Source organism: Hemitrygon akajei, chromosome 3 (assembly GCF_048418815.1).
Source record: "Hemitrygon akajei chromosome 3, sHemAka1.3, whole genome shotgun sequence".
NCBI classification, from domain to species: Eukaryota; Metazoa; Chordata; class Chondrichthyes; order Myliobatiformes; family Dasyatidae; genus Hemitrygon; species Hemitrygon akajei.
This window is the reverse complement of record NC_133126.1, coordinates 54,292,414-54,317,888: the sequence shown is the minus strand read 5'-3', so window position 1 is coordinate 54,317,888 and position 25,475 is coordinate 54,292,414. Positions and strand designations below refer to the sequence as shown.

Here is a 25,475-nt window from a genome sequence, read left to right as displayed (position 1 = left end):
ATTTGCCCCGGAACTCGCCTGTGGTAGCTGCAGGGCCGAAGTCTCCCGTTGCTATGGGAGCGGCTGGGCGTCTGGTAGTTGGGCCCAGGAGGCGGTACGGCCGCAGGTAGGTGCGGGGTCCAGAAATGGACGGGTTACCCGAGGAGAAAATGGACCTGATCGCTTCTGCGTTCAGCTGTCTGACAGTGAAGCAGCAGAGTGAGGTGATGTCGCGGTTACTCCGCTCTTGTCAGGTGAGGCTCTGGCTCAGGTCGTGCACTGATCGGTAGCGGAATGTGAAACAGTCGTTAACATATTCAGCCTTGCAAACAAATGGGATTGAACAAACATCATTTGATCCCAACTGGTTGCATCACAGCTTGGCATGGAAACACCAAATCTCAGGTATAAAAACTCTACAGAAACTAGTCGACACAGTCCAGCCCATCACAGGGGAAGCCCTCCCTATATTTACATAGAGCGCTGCCACAAGAAAACAGCATCCACCCTCACCATCCAGGCCATGCCCTCGATACTACCTTCGGGCAGGAGGTACAGAAGCCTTAGGTCCCACATCACCAAGTTCAGGAAAAGTCATTAGCCTACAACCATCAGCTCCAGAACTGACGTGGATAACTTCACTCACCAGAACTCTGAACTGATTCGGTGATGCAGAATGCAGAGTAAATAAGGGGAGGCAGTAAGGAGAGATTTTAAAGCAAGGCTGAGAATTTTAAAATTGAACTGTTACTGGAAGTCTCTGTCCATGCACCATGACAACAGAAAGATAAATGAGTTTGAGTGTCTTTGAATATTACTTTATAACACATCACTTTTGAATATCTAATCATCTGATGGCCTTTATTTCCTAGCTGCCACAGCTGAAGGAGATCTACTATGAATTGTGTCCCATGTTATCTATTGATTTTGTGTCAACGCTACCCCGGGAGTTGGTGGAAAGAATATTTGCATATTTATCTGCCGAGGATCTATTCAGAATGGCGTGCTGTAACAAATCATGGAGGGAATTTGCAAACACTGATATTCTATGGTAAATTAAAATCTCTAAGCATCTTATTGTTACATGTTCATTGTAGTTTAATTTTTTTTGCAAACACGTGTACTTAATGTGCGTGAAAAAAAACTTACTGTACTCTTCAACCGTAGTTTAAAGGACAGTTAAAGACAGATTACAACAGCACATATTGGGTTTGATGCTAGCCTATGCTATGACAAATTAAAACTCCAATAACTCAGCACACTTTAGATTTTGATTATGCCAGATCAGCAGAATTCCCAAACACATTTTTATTTCATATTTTTACATGTTACATGCTAATATAATAAATGTTCCAATGAACCCAAGTTTTAAAAGAGTCAGGGAATATTCAAGTATTGTGGACTCCTGCAATAGCCACAAACCTACCATGTTTGTGACCCTTGGTGTTTCAGATCCAACCCTAGATCTGGCAGCATGCCTAGCCCACACTTAAAGCAACAGGACAACTGGATGACTGATAACTTGAGTTTGAATCTTGGCCATTTAAATCATCTATTGAATGACAAAGTTTGAAGACAAAATGAAAGTATACAGTATCAATACAGATCCCAATTATCATTAACACAAGAAATTTTGCAGACGCTGGAAATCCAAAGCAACACACACAAAATGCTGGACAAACTCAGCATGCCAGGCAACATCTATGGAAATGAGCAAACAGTGCACGTTTCAGAATGAGTCCCTTCAGGACTGAAAAGGAAGGGGGAAGATGCCAGAATAAAAAGGTGTGAGGAGGGGCAGGAGGATAGAAGGGTCTGAAACGTCGACTGTACTTTTCCATAGATGCTGCCTGACCTACTGAGTTTATCCAGCATTTTGCGTATGTTGCTTGTAAATAATATATTTTAATTTCAGGTTTCTGGCTATTACTTCTCCTACCAGTGGCCTACAGATTCTCTTATTAAAACTCATGATTTTGAACATTTCTGTGAAATCTCAATTTTGCTGTAAGGAAGGTAACTGCAGCTTCTCTTGGTCATCACAAAACTAAAACTTTTATCGCTGGTGTATCTCCTCAGCACTTTATGAACCTTGATGTGGTGAAAGCGAAAGTTTGGAGGTTATGATCAGTAATGTATTTCTGGTTTCTTCCAAAGACGTACCAGGTAGGTTAATTGTATATTGTCCCGTTATTAGGTTAGGGCTAATAGAGATTTCTAGAGGTTACTGGAGCAGTATGAAGGATCGGAAGAGCCTACTCTGCACTAAATAACTAAATAAAGGTTTACTAACTAGACTGATAACTCGAGTAGATGGCATTGTCTTTTGACAATGATAAGATTGGATAGGCTTGTATTTTGAAGAGCAAGTGGTGTCTTAATTTAATTATATAAGATCTTAGTTGGATTTGATAAGGTGGATGTGGAGATGTCTTTCAAGTAGGAAAATCTAGAACTGGAAGTCACTAAAGTAGTGGGTCAACCAGCTCAGAAAAAAAAAATAGCAAAATGCTTTCTCTCACAATGGGTTGAATCTTTGGAAGTCAGCTGCACAAAGGGCAGTGGAAACAGAGTGCTTGAGTATTTTTTAAAGCAGTCTCAGATATATTCTTCAAAGTCAAATTCGAGTTTATTGTTATATGCACAGGTGCAATGAGCCATTAAGCAAGGAAATGAAACATTACTGGGAATAGATTGAAATATTGAATTGTGGTTGCAATCTGATCTTGTTGAATTACAGAGCAGGCTTGAAGAGCCATGGACCTGCTCCTGCTCTTAAATTATATATTTTAAGAGCATAATTAGCCACAGTGGCTTAGGTGAAGCCTAAATGTTTTGAAATACATTGACTTCAATTAAACAAATTCAATGTGTCCACTCTACAATATTATCTTCTTTTCAGGCAGTTTCTTAGAGTTGAGAGTTGCTTCTGTGGGGTTTGAGATCCACACATTGTATCGGGGAGGCAGGTACAGTTTTGATGGAGTGGGTAGCTTGGGTGTTTGGGATGTTGTGTGTTTCTCCCACTGTTTGTATTTGGCTTCCAAGAGTTCTGTGCTTTCCCATTTGTTTCCCCATCAGTTTAGTGGCTTTGGGACAGGGGTTCTGATGAATCAATAAGGACGTTACATTTTTTCAAGAAGATTTTGAGGATGATTTCTCTGTCCTATTTGGATCTGCCTTCCATGACTGATTTAGAGTGGAGTGCCAGTTTTGGAAGTCTGATGTCGGGTACGCAGACAATACACTAGCTTATGCATTGGATCAGATTGAATATGATTTAAGCCTCAACGATAGTGATGCCAGTCTGGGAGAGGATGCTGATATTACTACATCTGTCGTATCAGTGAATTTGGAGGTTTTTATGGAGGCAAAATGGTGGGTTTTGGTCAGTGCACTTTGGTGGCTTCTGTCAGTTGCCGTCATGTCTGATGTGCACAAGAATATGCAATTAATGCTGTAAGGTGTAAATTATTAATTTAAAATACACATATTGTATTATGAGAAGTATTTTATATGTTCAATGCTGATTAAGATAAAATAATTATGTTTTTTTTGCAGAAAAACCTATGAGGTTCTTTCCTTATAGAAAATAATAGCATTACAGATGAATAAATTAAGGCCTTGATAGGGTGAATTTTAATCATTTTTTTCTTTCAAGTTCATAAAATCTGTCTCTGAACTAATAAAGTTTTGAAAACTGAAAATGAAGAGATAGTTTACATGTTAAACTTACTTCTTAGTAAATTTGTCATAAGTAATCTTTGGCTATTTAATTATTTTTGATAGGCATCCATTATGTGCTCTGAAAAACTGGCTTAACTTTGACACTGATGAGCAACTCTTCTCTAAAAACCAGTACGGTTTCAGTCCCACAGGTAACCACCATACATTAACCGACAAGTACTTCTGTCAAATTCCACTTCTAGATGTATTTTCACATTCAGTTCATTGTTGTTCAACCCTCCACATGGATAACGCTAAACAAAACAATGTTCCTCTGGAACAAGATGCAAAACAGAGTACAGGTAACTCACTCACATAACACATAAAGTAATATTACCACTAATAAATTAATAAATAATAAAGTGCAGTTATGACACAAGCATATAAAGACTTAAAGGATGAACAATTTACACCATTAGTTGGAGCAGGAGTGGACACTGCAACTAGGTATGCCACCATCTTTTAAAGTGTGAGATATATTTAGTTGTACATAAAAAGAATTTTAGCATAATGAAAAGGAAATTACTGCATTAAATATTGCTGAATTATTCAGAAAATATTTTGGAAATACTAAGTATTGATTGTGTCTGAGAATCTGCTTTGGAATCTCTAGAATGACTATTATTATGTACAGAATGGTAAGGTGATAAATATCCCAAATAGTCTTTGATTAAAAGTAAAGAAGATTTTTGATTTAAAATAAACACATAAATCCTGATAACTTGCAGTCAGTGGTATCTTGTTACTGCACTATTGATTGAATGAAGCAAAACAATTTATTAGAAATTCATCTTCAATTGCTGATACTAATTGGGCTCTAGAGTATCAATTGCCTGTAATACACCCAACCTGACATTACGTGTTATTATAGTTAATAAAATTGAATCTTAAGAGGGAAGCAGTGGACCTGAGTCTGCTTGGCAGTAGCAGCCAAAGAGGTAATTTTACTCTTATATTCATAAATCTGAATATTAATGAACTGCTATTTTGAATTATTGAAAATATCTTCAAGTAAAATATAATTATAATTTATGCTGATATGGAAAAATAAAAAAGAGCCAATATCACATTTAGCTCTGTGAAACAGTGTACCTTATTCAAAGATACTTACCTTCTGTATTTGTATCTCTTTCATTTGAGCTGGAGCTCATTAAGACAACATCCTTGCAATCCCATACGTAACTTCATTCCCTGCACAACAGTGAGTTGGGAAATTTATCCTGCTCCTGAGTGGTAGCTGGGAGGGTAGAAGTATGTCCACAAATGGTATTTAAAGATACAGTCTTTTTAAAGTCTCTGATATAATTTTAAAAAGCTTTCAGTCTTTGCAATGAAAAAGCATATTCTAGAGTGGAGCAATCGTCAGATGGGGGGGGGGGGTGGGAGGCACTCTCCAACCACTTAATTTCGCTTCCAACCAAATGATATGCTGCTGATGAGATGAGTTAGCCTGAGTCATAATCAGAATCAGGTATATTATTACTGACATATATCATGGAATATATTGTTTTGTGGCAGAGTACAGTGCAATACATAAAATTACTCTTAAGTTACAGTAAGAATATATATATTTTTAAAATGTGCAAAAAGAAAGCAAGATAGTAAGGTAGCGATCATGGGTTCATTGACTGTTTAGAAATATGATGGCAGAGAGAAAGAATCTGTTCCTAAAGTGTGAATTTTCAGGCTCCTGTACCTCTTCCTTGATGGTAGTAATGAGAAGAGGACATGTCCTGGATGGTGAGGTTCTTATGTTATGATTTCCGCATTCTTGAGTCATCACCTTTTGAAGTTGTCCTTGGTTATGGGGAGGCTGGTGCCCACAATGGAGCTGTTTGAGTTTACAGCCCTCTGCAGCTTTCTTTGATCCTGCGGATTAGCATCTCCACGCCACATAGTGGTGTAACCAGTCAGAATGCTCTCTGAATCTATGGAAATTTTTAGAGTCTTTGATGACATACGAAATCTCCTCAAACTCCTATCGAAGTACAGCAGCTGGCATGCCTTCTTCATGATTGCATCAATGTGTTGGATCTAGGATAGACATTCTGAGATGTTGATACCTAGGAACTTGAAGTTGCTCACTCTTTCACTGCTGACTTCTTGATGAAGACTGCTGTGCGTTCTCCCTGTTTCCCCCTCCCGAAGTCCATTCCTTCATCTTACTGATGCGGAATGCAAAGTTATTGATGTGACACCACTTAGCCAGCCAATCAATCTCTTCATATTCAAAATCAACCAATATCAGACCGGATTAATTCTTTTATGGAATACTAATGCTAATGTAATCCACAGAGTACTGAACAAATACAATGACATATTTAAGACTGAAGGACCCATAGGTACAGCAAGTAGCAAAGTAATCACCTCATTGTCTATATCAGCATTATCTTCCGGTGTATTATCCCACATTCTGCTGTTCTAAAATAAGGACACGTTCGGCACAGCTTTGTGGGCTGAAGGGCCTGTATTGTGCTGTAGGTTTTCTGTGTTTATTCGGATTCAGCAAGTGGCTTCACTGCATCAGATGTGTAGTCAGATTATCAGAAAAGAATATGTTTTCACTATGAACAAATACAAAGTATTACAGTGGTATTATACCTGCATACGGCACGCTGCTTTTATCTGCATTTGTATAAAGAATACAAAAAAAACCAGTGACAAAAAAATTCAAAGTTCAAAGTAAAATTTATTATCAGAGTACATACATGCCACCACATACAACTCTGAGATTCTTTTTCTGTGGGAATACTTAGCAAATCTATAGAACAGTAACTGTAAACAGGATCAATGGACAACAAACTGTGCAAATGTGAATATAAATAAATAGCAATAAATAACGAGCATGAAATAACAAACTAAAAGAGTCCTTAGATGAATGTAGTTATTGCCTTTTGTTCAATAGTTGATGGGTAGTAACTGTTCTTTTTGCTGGTGGTGTGAGTCCTGAGGCACTTTCTACCTGATGGCAGTAGCAAGAAAAGAGTAAGGCCTGGGTGGTGAGGATCTCTGATGATGGATGCTGCTTTTCTATGGCAACATTTCATGTAGGTGTTCTCAATGGTTGGGTTTACCTGAGATGTACTTGGCCAAATCCACTACCTTTTGTAACATTTTCAGCTGAAAGGCATTGCTGTTCCCATACCAGGCCGCATCAAAGATATCAAATGTTTTCAGTTTCAAGCTCATTATCTGTGCTGTCAAGATCTGGGTGACATTATAACAAAATATCATTGTAGATTAATAACATTCCAGCAAAGCTGGTTACGTAGTTGGATTTTTCCAGCAGTGATGAGGTAATCTTAGGATTTCACTTAGGACAGTCAGTACATCACATAATCAGGACTAACCTAGTCTGAAGTGCCATACAGTATTTCATTCTTTGTTTTAGTAATATACTGTTAATTCCTTCTCTATTTTGTCAGGTCTCACATCTCCCAGGTACAACAGACCTAATTTTTCTGATTTTCCATCATTGTCTCCAACCTGTCGATGGAAGGAGATATACATTAGGGCTTGTCACTTAAATCAAAACTGGGAATTGGGCAGATATACGGTTCTACCTTTACTTCGAGGCCATCAAGAAAGAGTGGATTGCCTAGATTGTGATGGTGAGTGATAATCAGCAAGAACAGAGACAGTGAAGTAAATTACAAGGATTTTTCTTCCTTGTAGCCATAGTCTAATGCCAAACACTGAAGGATTGGGCCAGTGTAACAGCCTCTCAACTGAATGCGTTGTTTAAGGACGAATTGTAATTGGCTTTGACACATTGTAAGCGATGCTGTTGAATTGATGACATAATGCATATGTGAATTGTTTTGGAAAACAAGTCTCACAGGGACTGATCACAAACAAGAAAAAAATCTGCAGATGCTGGAAATCTGAGCAACACACACAAAATGCTGGAGGAACTCAGTAGGGCAGACAACTCTAGGAAAACAGTACAGTCAACATTTCAGGCCAAAACTTCAACTGTACTCTTTTCCTAGAGTCTGCCTGGCCTGGTAAGTTCCTCCAGCATTTTGTTATGTTGTTCACAGAGACTGGTTACTCTGAGTTAAGTTTACTAAGTAGTTGTTATTCAGATGAGAACCAAGACTGTGAGAGTAGCTGGATAGTTAATGAGTATAAAGAAGTTACAACTACTGTATATTGTTTTTGTTTTGGGTGCCTTATGCTTTTTCAAGGAAGAATGAAGACATAAATTTAAAATGTTGTTCTGGCAGTCAATGATGTTATGTCCATAAATTCTACAATTTGAATGTGCTGGATGATGCTACCTGTTCCCTCTTCAGTACGTAACACCACTAAGCAATAAATGTTCTATATGCGTCATTTATTTTAGTACATCTGCCCTGCATATCACTATTCTTTCTATTTATTTCAATTTCTTTCATCCACAAGATCACAAGAGCTGCCTAGTCTAATTTGCATCAAACTTTCTTATGAATTGCACATGCTTATGTCTTTGTGAGGTGCACATTGATATGTTAATAGCTGTCTAACTTTGCTAAGTATAGTGTTCTTTTAATGTCCAATTAAAAATATCAAACTTGTCCATGTGGAATCTATCTTTTGAACAAAATGCTGAATTTATTAGTGATTTCTTCCACCACTGTCTTCATTTTAAATCTTTCCTGCCTCTTCCATTATTACAGGGAAATGGCTGGTTAGTGGAAGTTCAGACAAAACTGCCCGTGTATGGGATCTCTTCACTGCATGCTGTCTGCATGTTCTGGATAACCATACAGATGCTGTCACCTGTGTTTGCATTAAGGTAGAATAATATTTCTCATGCAGCTATTTGCAAGAATAGCTATACAACAAAAAAGTGATAGCAGGCTTTAACTTGTTCAAAAGGCAAAATCAAAACACAGACAAATCGGTCAAAACAATTGTTAAAAAAAACTACAGTGAAATTATGTCTGGAAAGTTTCAAACTCTCCTTTTATTTCTTTGTTTTTTTTCTGAGATGATACAACTCAAAGAGAATTTTTTAGAAGAGATGATTGATATGGTTGGGTATCATTGTAGCTTCACAATGCCCATTTCATTTTGGGGGCTGGGTTCATTGTAAGGATGGAAATTCCATTGGTAATTTGGGCAATTTATGCACTGGCTAGTAAAGTATTGCTGAGGAGATTAAACTCAGGAGGGATTATCATTGATTAGTCCAAGAACAAACACATTCTCTCAGTGACGGATTAAAATTTTAGTTAAATCCATGCTTAGACACATTTTTGAGCCACCCTCTCTCTATCCATCGATCTCACCCCATCTACCCCTCTCCCCCACCAACCTTCCCATATCCCCAGTTGGCACCGATTCCAGCTAGCTTTTATCTCTGGTCCTCCCTTCCCAATAGCTTGCTACTCTGATGGGCTGACCCTCAAATGAACTGAACATCTGTTCATAAACATTGAAACCTTCCCAATTCCTTGAGGCTTCTAGTTGATGACCCCAAGTCTCAGTGTTCTAATTTGTGATGGCCCAATACCCCTCATTTCCTATTGATGGACCATTACCAGTTATCTTTCCCTCCATAGCCATAAGACATAAGAGCAGAATTAGTCCATTCAGCCCATTCAGTCTGCTTTGACATTCCATCATGGCTGATCCTGGATACCACTCAGCTCCATACACCTGCCTTCTTGCCATATCCCTTAATTCCCTGACTGATCAGGAAACAATCAACTTTTGCCTTAAATACACACACGGACTTGGCCTCCACTGCAGTCTGTGGCAGAGCATTTACTACACTCTGGATAAAAAAATTCCTCCTTACCTCTGTTCTAAAGGGTCGCCCTCAATTTTGAGGCTGTGACCTCTAGTTCTGGATACCCCCACTGTAGGAAACATCCTCTCCACATCCACACTATCTAGTCCTTTCTAGGTTTCAATGAGATCCCCCGCATTCTTCTAAATTCTAGTGAGTACAGGCCCAAAGTTGCCAAATGTTCCTTGTATGTCCTTGTACGTCCCTTTGCTCCCAGAATCATCCTCGTGAACCTCCTTAGGATTCTCTCCAATGACAGCACATCCTTTCTGAGATATGGGGCCTAAAACTGTTGACAATATTCCAAGTGCAACCTGTCTAGTGTCTTACAAAAGCTCAACATTGTTTCCTTGCTTTATATTCTGTTCCCTTGAAATAAATGCCAACATTGCATTTGCCTTCTTTACCACAGATTCAACCTGTAAATTAACCTTCTGGGAGTCTTGCATGAGGACTCCCAAGTCCCTCTGCACTTCTTATGTTTGACCCTTCTCCCCATTTAGATAATAGTCCGCACTATTGTTCCTTTTACTAAAATGCATTATTATACATTTCCCAACACTGTATTCCATCAGCCACTTTTTTGCCCTTTCTTCAAATTTGTCTAAGTCCTGCTACAATTGCATTGTTTCCTCCACAGTACCAAACCACTCCACCTATCTTTGTATCATCTGCAAACTTTGCAACAAAGCCATCAATTCCATTTTCTAAATCATTGACAAACAATGTGAAAAACAACAGTCCAAATACTGACCCATGAGGAACACCAATAGTCACCAGCAACCACCCAGAAAAGGTCCCTTTTATTCCCACTTGCTGCCTCCTGCCTGACAGCCATTCTGCTATCCATACCAGTATCTTTCCTGTAATGCCATAGGATTTTATCTTGTTAAGCAGCGTCATGTGTGGCACCTTATGAAACACCTTCTGAAAATCCAAGAAAATGACATCAACTGCCTGTAGTCCATCTGGCCCAGATGACTTAACCACCTTCAGACCATTGAGTTTGCCTAGCATCTTCTTCCTTTAACTTTTGGAATGTTCTCTGCCCCTCTTCTCACATCTGGTCCTGGTTCTCTGATGGCCAACAGAACCTCACCAAATAATTCCTTCTCAGATGTAATTCACTGAGACCTGATGAATAGGTTGAGAGTGAGAACTGAATAAAACTGTCATCCTCAAATTGTCTTTAAAAGACTCACATTTATGATGCAACAAATTTTGAATATGATTGCTATTTAAAATAAGCTAAAGAAATAATTTCTGTTTTTCAGAAAGAGGTCATTGTAACAGGTTGTGTCGACAGCTTGATTCGAATTTTCCAATTGGAAACAGGGATTTGTCTACGAGCACTGATGGGCCACAGCTCAGGAATTGATCATCTATGTTTTGATGGAACACAAGTGGTCAGTGCCAGCTCAGATAGGTAATACTCAGATTTTACAATAAAGTAACATTGTTGAATGCAACAGTTTAACAAATTATTGTTAATAATGGGTCCATAAATTCAGAAGGGATAACATGTAACCTTATTTTATGTTTTCATTTCTTCATACCTTGCAGCAATCTGAGACCAAAACTGGAGGGCTGTTTCCAATTTATAAGCAAAACAACTTTTAAATTGACAGCATAGTACATTCAGACTTAGATATTATGTCCATCTTGCAGCCTTATAAAATCTAGTAGGTCAGGTAAACTATCTTTTTCTTGCCTTGCCACTCTCTTGTTCTCTCAGCCTTGCAATATAACTGGCTTTAACACTTGAAGAGAACATTACATCTGAGCTTGATCTTATCAATTACATATACTTATACATTAATTTATGTGCATGTACAAAGTTCAAAGTAAACTTATTATCAAAGTACATATCTGTCATCATATACAACCCTGAGATTCATTTTCTTGTGAGCATTCTCAATAAATCCATAACAGAATAATAATGATAATAGAATCAATGAAAGACTAACCAACTGGATGTTCAAGCAGTGTGACAACAACCTGTGAAAATACAAAAAGAAAGGAATAATAATAATAAATAAATAAGCAAAAAATATATATCGAGAACATGAGATGGAGTCCGTGAAAGTGATTCCAAAGGTTGTGGGAACAATTCAATGATGGGGCTAGTGAAGTTAAGTGAAGTTATCCCCTTGGGTTCAAGAGCCTATTGACTGAGGGGTAATAACTGTTCCTGAACCTGGTGCTGTAAGTCCTGAGGCTCCTGTACCTTCTTCCTGATAGCAGCAAGAAGGAAACACGACCTGTTTTGCTTTGCTGTGACAACGCTCTGTGTAGATGTGCTCAATGGTGGGGAGAGCTCTACCCATAATGGACTAGGCTCCTATCCACTACCTTCTGTATGATTTTCCGTTCCAGGGTATTGGTGTTTCCACACCGGGCTGTGATGCAGCTAGTCAATATTTTTTTCCACCACACATCTATAACAGTTTGTCAAAGTTTTAGATGTCATGCTGGATCTTTGCAAACTCCTAAGGAAGCAGAGGTCCTGACACACAAAACACACAAGAATATTTCCATACAGCATTATTATGCGGTTCTCAGAAACATGAATTCCAGACATATTTCCCCTTTCTTGATGAGCTGGGCTGGTGCACAGATCAAAGGTCAAAACTGGCATTTTTTGTGTGTATCAGTGCCTTTATCAGTACAGTTAACTTTTTAGAGGAAATGGGCCTTGGCACTTAATTTTCTAAGCTATATTCTAAACTGTACAATACAACTAAAATTTGTGTAAACACAAATTACATTAAAATGTTTATAAAAGGCCATTACCAAAATACAACAATGAATATTTGTATAAAATTGGAAATCTTATATTAATTTATGACGATGTATACTACTTTATTCTATCATCTCTTGATAATCAGAACTCTTCGAGTTTGGTCAGTTCAGGATGGACGGTGTAGGAAAATACTCCGAGGTCATGAAGATGAGATTCAGGTAATGTCATCATCAATTTACTACGCAAGTTCAAATTCATTTCAAAAATTCGAATGATGTTTTCCAAAAATACTCTCATTATATTCTAAATCTTTTTCTGCTTCTAACACTTTATCATTAGTGAGACAGATTAGATTAAACCCGGCTCTGGTCAGCTGGTAGACATGTCAGCCCTATAAATCAGTGACTTGCATTCTATAGCTATTCTCAAAGATAAAACATTTTTCTCCCTTTTAATTTTGCTCCAGATTTTTAAAATCTGGACCCTGAGCCTTTAATTATCTACAAGTGGAAATAACTTCCTATTTACCCTTCCTAATCTGATGATAACCTTTTACAAATCTCCTCAGTCTTCTAGTATTTCACATTGAGATTTAAAGTAATTCATTTTGTGAACACTGAATGTTTTTATATTATTTGTCTAAACTACTAGCCAACAGGGCAGATGTATTTTAAGCAGGGCTATAAGATAACTCTAATATACATTTAAAATATTAAAACATTTTCCATGTTCTTGTTTCCTTCCTAGTGATTGATATAGAAACTGCAGTGATATTTCTCAGCTGTGTCCCTTCGTGGGCTCAGGACTGACATGAAGCACACTCCAATGTAAATGTATTTTACATTGCATTTGATGAGGATATTTATATTTGCTTGAGATTGTACTAACCACTTGCTTGCTAAACAGCACTTGTCGATGAAAGAGCATCTAGTTGCTAGCACATCCTGGGACCACACAGTAAGAATATGGAATGTACAGAGAGGAGTATGTACAGCTGTTCTAAAAGGCCATACAGAAGGTAATTGCACTGAAGTCCGTATTCTTTCAGCATTTCCTTCCCTAAAGTGCTGGAAATCTACATTAGTTTAAATTAACAACTGCAATGGTACTTTACTAAATGAAGAAAAGCTTCCTGTATCAACACTGTGGCTTTCAAAGGCTTAAAGGTACATTTTATTTTCAAAGTAAACAACTCTGTAATTCTTCATTTCTCCACGTAGCCATGAAACCAAGAAAGAAAAAAAAGGCAGCACGATCATCAACTCCCAAATCCCTCCTCCTGCACAAAAACCATACAAAATGGATCAGGCACATCGACCCCCGAAACCCTCCTCCTGCACAAAAAAAACAAACAAAACAGATCAGGCACATTGAATCCCTAATCCCTCCTCCTGCACAAAAACCATACAAAACAGATCAGGCACATCGACCCCCGAATCCCTCCTCCTGCACAAAAAAACAAACATAACGGATCAGGCACATCAAACCCCTAATCCCTCCCTCTGCACAAAAAAACAAACATAGTAGATCAGGCACATTGAACCCCAAATGCCCTCCCCACACAAAAAACCAGAGAAGATTGGGTGAAAAAACACAATATAATAACTGTAAGACTGAACAAAAGAGTTTACATTCCAAGTCCACATCCAAAATGCAGAAAAAATGTGGTGGGCGGGGTGGCAGGCTCTTCCCTCTCCGGTACAGAGCAACCGACCAAAAGGCAACCAGCTGGCGGCGCTCACCCTCTGCACTCACTACGATGCTTCAATCTTCCTCAATCAATGAACAGTGGGAGCTATAATCGGCTAAATGGAGCCAAACATCAGCTGGTGCCCTGTCCTGCCCGCTACGAGGTTCGCATACACTGCTGCTGCCTCCCAGAGTCCTCTGGGAGACTGCAGAGCCCTGGAACTTATGTACTTGCCTTGATGTTTCAATCACCCTTGTCGCTTTAATAGGTGAACAATGGAAACTATCTGTTTTCCCCACCAAAGCAAATGATATTTTGGAAAGTTCTACACTAAACAATGTTGCAGCTTTTTAGAAAGCAATTGTTACATGATGCAATTTTTAAGAGATACCAGCCAATATTACTTATGGCATACAGTATATCTACATTCCACCCAATAATAATGATAAAATGTAAAAAACAAAATAATGGACGTTTCTGTGGATTTTAGTTGAATAGTCTTACAGAATCCTACGAGATCTTGTCCTAAGTGGTTGTGGTTCTCCAGTGGCTAATGGCACCTACAGCCTTTTTATTGTTGGGAGGAAAGTTTGACAATATTCTTATAAGGCTCCACACAACATTTCTTGGATTCCTTATGAAGGGTTTGATTATATTCCTTCATAACATAGCTTAGGAACTATTATTCTTTTACCTTAGAAGATCAAGTCGCCTTGAGTGGCCTGTTCATCTTTTACATAGAAGTATGATCTGAGATTAAGTTAAACTGAGAGCAAACTCTGTGAGTAAATCTCAGAGTTAAACTAATACACATCCTTTTCTAAAACAGAAGCTTAAAGAGCTTAATAAAAATCAAAGTTAAAATAAGCAATGTATTGTGTTATTTTGTGTACTTTTTCCTCTACAGTGGTGAACTGTTGTCAGTTTGACTGTCGATATGTGGTGAGTGGAGCAGGGGATTGCTTAGTTCTTATCTGGTCAGTAGACAGTGGAAAATTGCTGCATAGGTGTCAAGGACACACGGGAGATGTGGTAAGTAGCTTCCATAAGGTGACAGATGAAAACCATATATTAATGTAATATTTTTTCTCAAATTTAAAGAGAGAATATAAAGACAAAGTGAAACAAAGTGTTACAAACATCTCCAAGAGATAGCACCATCAAATGTGTTGTCATTTGTAGACACAGTAATTTACATACTGTTCATCCACTGGTATTGATGAAAACTGAAACAGTGACAAATTTCAAAAATACATTGTAATGATATCTCCACAAATTCTCATTCCTAGTCACTGAGTGTGCTGTAAGAAAGTCAGGACAGTACTAGCAGAAATTGCTGAAAATCCCCAGCATCTGGGGGGAGAAATAAATTTTTTGTTCATAACATTTGATCTAAGCATTTTCATCTCCTTTTCCTCTCTACAGACAGTAGTATTACCTAACTTAATCATTTCCTTCATTTTCTGCTCTTATTTTAATGTATGAGCGAAAATCCAGTATTCTGACCCTGTGCCTGTAGCAATATTTTGCTCTTTATGGCATCACACAATGTCTTTCTATTTTAGAACAACTTGTCTGAGGCATTTATAGACATTTATACAAAAGATATAAGCACAAAATATTACCAGTTAAGTATCCTGCATCATTCACATTTTCACAAAAACACTCATAAGGTGAAATCACACTGTGCAATATTAACATAATGTGCAAAAATCCTATTTTAGTATAGTCATTAACTCACTATTTTAAAATTATTTCTTAAACAATGATCAAAACTATGCAAGCAAACTAGCCTGCATTTTGTGATAATACTTGGACAAATAAGAAGAGGAAACATGAAATGGCATCATCACTAAATTTACTGGTGCATTGAAAAGAAATTGCAATGAGGTAGTGACACCAAATATCTCATTGACTATAATTAACATATCAATTGAACAATTCAAAACACAAAGCTCAAAGTAAATTTATTATCAAAGTACATATGTCACCATATACAACCCTGAGATTAATTTTCTTATGGACACACTCAATAAATCCAATAACCATAATAGAATCATTGAAAGACTGCAACCACCGGGTGGACAACCAGTGTGCAAAGGACAACAAACTGCAAATACAGATGTGCTCCAGGGTGGGATGACTTTACCCGTGATGAACTGGGCTGTATCCACTTTTTTGTAGGATTTCCTGTACAAGGAAATTGGTGTTTCCATACCAGGCTGTGATGGAGCCAGTCAATATACTTTCCATTACACGTCTATAGAGGTTTGTTAGATTTTTAGATGTCATGCCAAATCTTTGCAAACTTCCAAGAAAGTATAGAGGCACTACCGTGTTTTCTTCATAATTACACTTATGTGCTGGGCTTAGAACAGGTTTTCTGAAATGATAACACCAAGGAATTTTAAATTGCTGATGCTATCCACCTCTGATCCCCCGATAAGGATTGGCTCATGGATCTCTGGTTTCCTCTTCTTGAAGTCAATAATCAGCTCCTTGGTCTTGCTGACATTGAGTAAGAGGTTGTTGTTGGGGCACTATGCATTAGGGATCGGGTTAAGATTAGTCAACCAGATTTTCAATCTCCCTCCTTTATGCTGATTCATCATCTTTGATTTGGCCAACGAAAGTACTGTCATCAGTAAACTTAAGTATGGTATTGGAGCTGTGTGTAGTCATAGTCATAAATGTAAAGCGAGAAGAGCATAGCCTTGTGGTGCACCTGTGCTGATGGAAATTGTGGAGGAGATGTTGTTGCCAATCCAAACTGGCTGGGGTCTGCAAGTGAGGAAATTTCCCAAAGGGGTATTGAGGCCAAGGTCTTGAAGGTTATTGATTAGATTAGAGGGGATGATGGCATTGAATGCTGAGCTGTAGTCAATAAAGAACATCCTGATGTATGCATTTTTTGCTGTCCAGATATTCCAGGGTTGAGTGAAGAGCCAGTGAGATGGCTTCTGCTGTGGACCTGTTGTGCCAGTAAAGCAAATTGGAGTGGATCCAAGTCAGTTCTCAAGCAGGAGTTTCCCTTGACATGGCTTTCCTTGTATAGTACTCTTGCCATTTGGACTATCACTAACATTATACAACAATCTATGTACAGATATACACAAAAAGTCAAAAATGCATTGTTCGTGTAATATGGACTCTCAACCAACCACAAGTGTCACAGTAGGATACCATAAAAGTGGTGAAGTTATAGGAGTTTTAAGTTGTGCTGATTTGGACCTACATTCTGACTTGTTCTTTTCTATTATAAAAAAAGGATTTCACTTTCTTATGGTAGTTGTCATGATATTATCATGTTGCCAGATTAGTGCCCCAGTGTTCTGAAAAGAGAATTCTGAACTGTCTCCAAGCTGACATCACCTATGTATTTTCCTAGAGCAGGTGGTATGCATCAATACAACTCATGAAATCTTTACTGAGCGTTTCACTGGAATATTAAGCTCACACTTTAGGACTTGCATCTGCTTATTTACTGCTGAAGCACAGCAATAAATTCCATGTGAAATCTTTAGAGTAATGATTTTCTAAAGATTATCTTGAGTCATGGTCTTATATGGTTCCTGCAGCATTTTATGGCACAAAGAGACAGAAGTAAAATTTATCATCTAAGTATGTACAAGTTGCAATTTGCTACCCTGACATCCATTTTCTTGCAGGCATTTGCAGAAAAATAAATAAAATAGAAATTATAGAAAACTATACATAAAGACTGACAAACAACCAATGTGGAAAGGACAAATCATGCAAATGAAAAATGTAATATTGAGAACATGAGTTGTACAGTCTTTGAAAGTGAGTTTGTAGATTGTAGATTCTGTTCAGAGTTGTGGTGAGTGAAGTTATCCATTCCAGTTCAGAAGCCTGATGGTTATATAATAATAACTATTCTTTCTTTCTTCAAACATATAGCACCTGTGATCCAGCAACTTCCTCGGGCACTCATTTCAATTTTGTGTCACCCACACTTACTAAGCTTTGTGCATTTCATCCAAATTACTTATATAAATTTTGGTCTCAACCTGTTATCACTACCAGTTACTGGCTTCTATTCCAAGAAGCAACCTTCAGATGTTAAAGTGAAATGTATTAACTCTCCCTGGACTCCAAGTAACCTAACATTCCAGATTAGCCTTCCATATGGGACCTGGTGAAAATTCTCGTTACAGACCAAATAGACTACATCTTTTAACAAACCCTCTTCAACAAACTCTAAAAGGCTTGCCAAGCACAGCTTGACATGCACAAAGCCAAACTGATTCCCCTTAATCAAACTGCATCAAACTAAATGCTGATAGATCCCATCCCACAGTGACTTCCCCACTACTAATGACAGGCTAGTCAGCCTGTAATTCTCTGGCTTTTCCTTATTACCCTTCTTAAACAATGAAACTTTCACCACCTTCCAGTCTTTGGGAACTGAGCCAGGTAATGAAGTAACTTGTTTTTCCATAGTCCAAAAAAATCCATGCCTAATATAGGATGATATATTTTCATCCTATTACCATTTCACTTAGCACTTTATCCAAATAAGGAATGTTCTAAAGTATCTTACTTCAACTTGCTAAATAAATTTCTCCCTTTTCAAAAATGATCCATATTTTCTATTATTCCTTTTAAAAATCTGCTTTTCAGTATTTTTCTTCTCCAAACTTACCAATTTATTTTTCTTCCTCTTAGAACAAAATATGGATGTATTACTTCACTTCTTTAGTCTGCATTTTCAGTTTTTTCACTTCAATCACATAGTGTTCATAGAAGGAAACAAAATACATTGTTTTATAAGTAAAATGGATCAAATTAAATTAGTACTATTTTATGAAAATGTAGAAGGATAAGTAAAAAATTTATGAAATGATTTAGAGCTATGACCACTCAAGTGCAGCATGCCTACTGGAACTAATTTCTGTGATTTTTCCTGTTCTTGTCATTGTACCCCTTGGGCTCTCAGTTGGTCAGCAGTCATAATTTTTCATGTATTTCCCTCCAGCATCAGATCACTCAGAAACAAGACCCCTTGGTAACTATAAGCTTTGTCCATTGATGTCATGGTATTGGAAGGACCTTGACTTTCAGGTGGTTATAAGTACTCTTCCTAACTTAATCTCAATCTGTCATACTGACTGCTTGATGATTACCACCAAATTATACCTCTGACTCTGTATAACTTCAGCATATTTTTTCTTCATGTACTTTTTTTCCTTCGAATCCTATCCTTTAAATACTTGTTCCCTGTCATCTTCTGCTTAAGAATTCCATTTTAAGTTTCATCCAGAAATACTCCTTGTTATACTTTGGTATTTTGATTGTCATTTTCCAAAAATCGCAGAATTCTTATCCAGAATTTATATATGACCTTTCTCACACCTCTTGATTTTATTCCCTGCAGTACTGTTTGAAGTTTAATGAGAAGTCAATCTGCTCTGGTTCATCAGATAGCACCATTCGAGTCTGGGACTTTACAGGTGTGAAAATAAAAAAAATTGCAAGTTCCTTTTTCTTCAAGCCATAAATATTTGCATGGGAGATAAAGGGCAAGTCGTTCTTAATTTCAGCCAAAAATAAAACTGAACAATTTTGAAAAGCTATGCAACATTGACAATGATAACTTGCCCTCATTCTTTCTCTGCACCTACACTAAGGCCAACAAGACACAGGAGCAGAACTGGTCTGCCATTGCATAACGTCTGATTTATTATCCTTCTCAACCCCATTCTCATGTCTTCTCCCCTTAACCCTTGATGCCCTAACTAATCAAGAACTTATCAATTTCTCCTTTAACTATACTCAATAACTTGGCCTGCACAGCCATCCGTGGCAATAAATTCCAGATTCACCACCTTTTAGCTGAAGAAATTCTTCCTCACCTCTGTTCTAACTGGACGTACTTCTATTCTGAAGCTATGCCCTCTGGTCCTCGACTCATCAACTATATGAAACATCCTCTCCGCATCCATTCTATTTAGGCCTGTCAATATTCTATAGGTTTCAATGAGATCCTCCTTCATTCTTCTGAACACCAGCAAATACAAGCCCAGAGCCATCAAATGCTCCTCATATTCCATCTGCCACTTCTTTGCCCATTTTTCCAATCTGTCTAAGTCCTTTGGCAAACTCCCTGCTTCCTCAACACAACCTGCCCCTCCACCTCTCCTCATATCATCCTCAAATTTGGTCACACAGCCATCAATTCTGAAGATTTTATGTTGAAAAGAAGTGGTCCCAATACTGACCCGTCAATCACTGGCAGCCAACCAGAATAGGCTCCCTTTATCCCGAGTCTTTGCCTCCTGCCAGCCTTCTATCCATGCTAATATATGTCCTATAATACCACGAGCTTGAATCTTTTTAAGATCATAGAATTACAAAGGACAACAAATAAAACCCAAACACTTTATTGGTGTTTATATTAATGTGAATTCTCATCTCAATGACCATTTCCCAGGAGTTTCACATTTTGCTTTATTATTTTATCATACATATGCATCAAGTCTCCCCTCAATATATCTATTGGATCAGAAAATCTGCCAATAACAGTGGCATCTAACTTATGGCAATAATATTAAAATATTATAAAGAACCTCAATTCATTTTTAAAAATGGTAAATCCCAAAACAGTAAATATTTTACCTTAAATAAAAATAGAAATTGCTGGATAAAAATTTTAAATGTTCCTTCATCAGAATTGGTAATTTGAGGAAGGGTCTCTGTTTCCACAGATGCTACCTTACCTGCAGAAGATTTCCATCATTTTCCACTTTCATCTCACATTGCTTTCCATGAGAAATGCTCAGACACATAAAACAAGTAGTCTTATCAAATCATTTTCCAGAGAGAAAATATCCTGTGTTTTAATACTCAAACTCTATTGTCATATTTGAATTTTCTCGCAATTGTAAACCTGTAATAGAGGCTACCTATTTGGAGGAAGATAAGGATGCAGGAGAACCCTGTCCACCAAATATTTTGCTGATTATTCCCGGTTTCTTTAAACTGGAGATGGTAACTTACAAAAGGAGTGCAAGTTATATGAGGAGCTAGTTAGGCTCCTTGCTGTTCTTTTTTTTTTTGTATAAAATGTTTAGGGAGAGAACCTCTGATAATACTGGGGCTATATAAATAGGTGCAGATATTGATACACGAGAAGGCAACTGCAGTTAACCTGGACTGGACGTCCAAGGATTTACAAAGTTCTAACATTTATGAAGCATTAATACACAAACAGTTTCACTTTTAATCACTAGAGAAATCTGTGTAAAGAAGTTTAAACCTCTCCACATTGGTAGATCTTCAAGATGCCAATAGCAATGGCAAAGCTTAATCCTTCGCACTTTGATGGGATCAGTTTCTGAGGTCACCTGGCATTTATACTGAGATCAAACCCAAATGGGTCTTCATCTCCTATTCCTTTATTTTAAATATGTTTACTAGAAGTAATAGTAGGTTATTGCATAACTACAACTAGTGAACAAACATTTCTGATAAATAAGTGTAACTGCTAGTTGGAGAGTAGGAAACCTCAGGGTTTGCTTCTATAGCTCATGAAAAATTTAAAGCTATCTGTAAGTAGAAACATTTTATAGATCCATCTCCTGCTAGTATGAAACATCTCAGCCAGAAAGCAAAATCAGAATTTAACAATAATAAGATCATCAGTAATACTGGATAATGAATAACATGTGCCATTTTCTTTTATAATTAAGGGATTTTAAACAAACACTGCAATTGGCTGAAGTGAGAGTAGTCACATTTCCTATCTTGGCCATGAGTAGTTATTTGACATAAACCAAAGAGATGAGGAAAACAGAAAGTTTAAAGCTATGGTTTTGCTGATTAACAATACCAACCTGCTCAGAATTTATCCTAGCAAAGAAAATTACAATTTCTTATTGCTGTCTTTTCCCTTTCACTTGACTAAATGTTGCTCTGAAAATAATTTTTGATATTGACATTAGCGCCGTAATTAGGGAAGTACTTTAAGATTATTCAATCTTTCCTCAGGAAAATGTCGTTTCATTATGACTGAACATATTGGGGTGGTGAGGAGTCTACACCTGAATGGACATCGACTTGTTAGTGGAGGTGATAGAAAGAAGATTTTAGTCTGGGATGTAGTGGTAAGTATATTTCTTTGTGCAAATAACACATATGCATATCTTACCCAATTCTATATGATCTACATTATCCTGCCTTTGTGTTTTGGGTTCCTATAAGAGCCTATAACATTCATTCTAATTTTGAAACTTCATATAATATACATTCTCAGCTGCCTTACTGAGAGAATATACTTTGATGGTGAAATAAACATCTACCTAAATTGTCTATCTTCAAATTGAATTATACTAAATTGTCAAGTTTAATAATTGTAATACATACAGTCGCAAGAAAAGATTTGTGAACGGTTTGCAATTACCTGGTTTTCCGCATTAATTACTCATAAAATATGGTCTATTCTTCATCTAAATCTCAATTGTAGACAAATACAATCTGCTTAAACTAATAACACGCAAACAATTGTACTACTTCTCATCGATACTGAGTACACCATTTAAACATTCACAGTCTAGGTTCAAAAAAGAATGTGAACCTCTGGGGTAATGCCTTCTATAAAAGCTATTTGGAGTCAGGTGTTCCAATCAATGATATGAGATTAGAGGTGTGGGTTGTAGAGGTGCCGTGCCCTATTAAAAAAGGCACAAAAAGTCAGGTTATGGACAGAGCCTGTTCTTCTCAAGAAAGATCTGTTTATGTGCACTGTGTCTTGATCAAAACAACTTTCAGAGGACCTTAGAAGTAGAAATATAGACGTGCATGAAGCTAGAAAAGGCTACAAAAGCATTTCTAAACACCTGAGTGTTCATCAGTTCTCAGTAAGACAAATTGTCTACAAATGGAGGAAATTCAGTGCTGTTGCTACTCTCCCTAGGACTGGGTGTCCTGCAAGATCACAATGTGCAATGCTGAAGGTGAACAAGAACCTAAGGGTAACAGCAAAAGATCTGCAGAAATCTCTAGAACTTGCTAAAAAAGTCTCTGTTTATATGTCCACTGTAAGAAAAATACTGAATACTGGTGTTTATGGAAGGATACCACAAAGGAAACCACTGCTCTCCAAAACCAAACGAATAAACATTCCTGCACGTCTCAAGTAAGCAAAAGACCACCTGGATATTCCACAGCACTTCTGGGAGAATGTTCTGTGGACAGATCAGACAAAAGTTGAACTTCTTGGCAGAAATGCACACCTCTTTGTTTGGAGTAATAAGGACATTCCACAGCAATAGCAAAATATCCCAACTGTGAAGCATGGTGGAAAGAGCATCATGGTTTGAGGCTGCTTTGCTGCCTCAGGGCCTGAATGCTTGCAATAATTGAAGAAGCAATGAATTTAAAATTGTATCAAGACATTTTATAGGAGAATGTCAGGGTAGCAGTCTGTCACCTAAAGCTTAACAGAAGTTGGATGATGCAACAAGACAATGATCTGAAACACAAGAGTAAATCAACAGAAAGTTTTAAAAAGAAAGCTCGTGCTTTGGAATGACCAAGTCAGACAGCCCAGATGTTAACCCAATTGAGATGCTGTGGCATGTCCTTAAGAGGGCTGCTCATGCAAGTATCCCAAAAATACTGATGAACGGAAACAGTTTTGTATGGAGGTATGATCTAAAACTTCTCCTCACCGTTGTGCAAGTCTAATCAGCAGCTGCAGGAAATGTTTGATGGAGGTTACTGCTGCTAAAGGAGGGTCTACAAGTTATTAAATATAAGGGTTCACATACTTTTTCCAGCCTGAACTGTGAATCATGAAAAAATTGTTCAATAAAGACAAGTAAAATACAATTTTTTTGTGTTATTTAGGCTGATTGAGTTTTTCTATTATTGTGACTTGATCAGACTACTTGTTATGAGGTATTAATGCAAAAAACCAAGTAATTGCAAAGGGTTCATAAACTTCCTTGAAACTAAGTGTATTTCTATGCTGTCTTCATGTCCTTGATATCCATGTTTTTTTTTCCTAGGAAGGGAAACTGGTTAATGTAATCCATAGAAATCCATCTCTTCTGCATAAAGTTTGGGTCAATGAGACAAAGGTCATTACAGCTTCTCCAGAATCACCTGGGATTTTAACTATTCTGAGCTATTGGTAAATTATTGTAGTTAGATGCTTAGAGATATCAGTTACTAACTTTTATTGTAAAAATAGGATTTTTAAACATACCCAACTCTGTACAAGGCCAAAGGAGTTTCCAGGCTTTGCTTTTTTTCCCTCCTCAATTCTTCACAATTTTCTTTTATATGACTATAATGTACAGAATTGTTTAAAATCTAATATTTATAGCAGTTAACTTTCATTCAAAATTTCAAAACTCCAGTGGATTTCCTTCATTATTTTCCTTAGCATTGAACAAGTCTAGCTTTCAAGTTTTGTGCCATGAAAATCAAGAAAACATTCTTTCCAAAATCTGTCACTTCTCTTAATTCACTTCAACGGGGCTTTAATAAATAATAATTCCAATAAACAACAGAGTTTGAGTGTGTAAAAATAGCATAATATATTATGAAGGCTATTCCAAAACAACCATGCAGGCAATCTCAGATGTTCTTCTAATTGGCTACTATAATCCAGGAAGAACACTCCCCCATCACCAATTTTCCAATATAAATGAATACTTTATGGAAATTGAACTTCAACAAGGCCTTTCTTGCTCAGCTATAATTGTGTCACAAATTTAGCATAAACACCCAGTACAGCTGTTGTGAAAGTTACAGCAAAACAAGGGTTAAGATAATGTGCAGGCAAAAATATTTACAGATAGTGTTCAATTAATCCAAGTAAGAAAGATCTTTGAAGAACATAATTTTTTTGCAAAGCAGGGAATTGAAGCTACTGTATGTGGCACACCAAGACATGTTAAGAATACATGCCAATGATGCAAGGCACACAGACAAATGGTCATTACTATGGTAGAATTAGCTATTAGCTTGTAGTTTCTATTGGTTATTAATCCCTGTATTATAGTGTGATTTGTGACTGATTATGCAAATAAGGAATCTGAACATCCACAAGGCTACCAATTGATTAGTATCTGTATAAAAATATCATTTTTTTTGTTTACACTTTAGAACAGTTTGGTGACAGGGGCCAAGCCGTTCTCCTTGTGTGCAAGTAAATAAAGTGTGATTGAGGAACAAGTGTAAGTTTTCAGAGTCCAGTTTATCTGCAATTTCTAAAATTCATTTATCAAAGTGTGAGCAGCTCAATATATTCTTCCATATATCACAGCTAATTCAGAAAATATGTGAAACACGAAAATATACCCATCCTGCACACAGTGTTCCACTTTGTTGGGGGAAAACATCAGAATTTCAAAAGCATATTTGTCACTCAAGTGCTGTAGTAACTTCAGTGATTTAAAATCTCTGATTAGGAAATTCTGAAATGGAAATATTAATGAACACATGGGCCACAATATAATTACAATAATTCAGTAAAACAAAAAAAAATACTAATTGAAACAGTTTTGTAGATTATTTCCACATTTTAA

At 37.2% G+C, this 25,475-nt stretch overlaps 1 protein-coding gene across 2 annotated transcripts; it reads left to right on the top strand.

The window, feature by feature from the left end:
• Positions 1 to 93: 93 nt before the first annotated feature.
• Positions 94 to 25,111, top strand: LOC140725006 (uncharacterized). Of its 2 annotated transcripts, XM_073039926.1 has the most exons (12): positions 94 to 233; positions 852 to 1,030; positions 3,769 to 3,857; positions 7,131 to 7,316; positions 8,367 to 8,485; positions 10,759 to 10,910; positions 12,373 to 12,445; positions 13,134 to 13,245; positions 14,825 to 14,949; positions 19,316 to 19,391; positions 21,928 to 22,043; positions 23,949 to 25,111. In XM_073039926.1, exons 1-12 carry the CDS (start codon positions 126 to 128, stop codon positions 24,075 to 24,077), a joined length of 1,464 nt encoding a protein of 487 aa, XP_072896027.1. In that variant the 5' UTR covers positions 94 to 125; the 3' UTR covers positions 24,078 to 25,111. The 2 variants fall into 2 exon arrangements, with proteins under 2 accessions (XP_072896027.1, XP_072896028.1); XM_073039927.1 differs by lacking the exon at positions 7,131 to 7,316.
• Positions 25,112 to 25,475: the final 364 nt, after the last annotated feature.

Excerpts from the sequence above, each read along its gene's own strand:
- LOC140725006 (XM_073039926.1), top strand. The coding sequence starts at position 126 with ATGGACGGGTTACCCGAGGAGAAAATGGACCTGATCGCTTCTGCGTTC. Across the intron at positions 7,317-8,366 it reads GGATTGCCTAGATTGTGATG|GGAAATGGCTGGTTAGTGGA; the intron begins GTGAGTGATAAT and ends CCATTATTACAG. Across the intron at positions 8,486-10,758 it reads TCACCTGTGTTTGCATTAAG|AAAGAGGTCATTGTAACAGG; the intron begins GTAGAATAATAT and ends TCTGTTTTTCAG.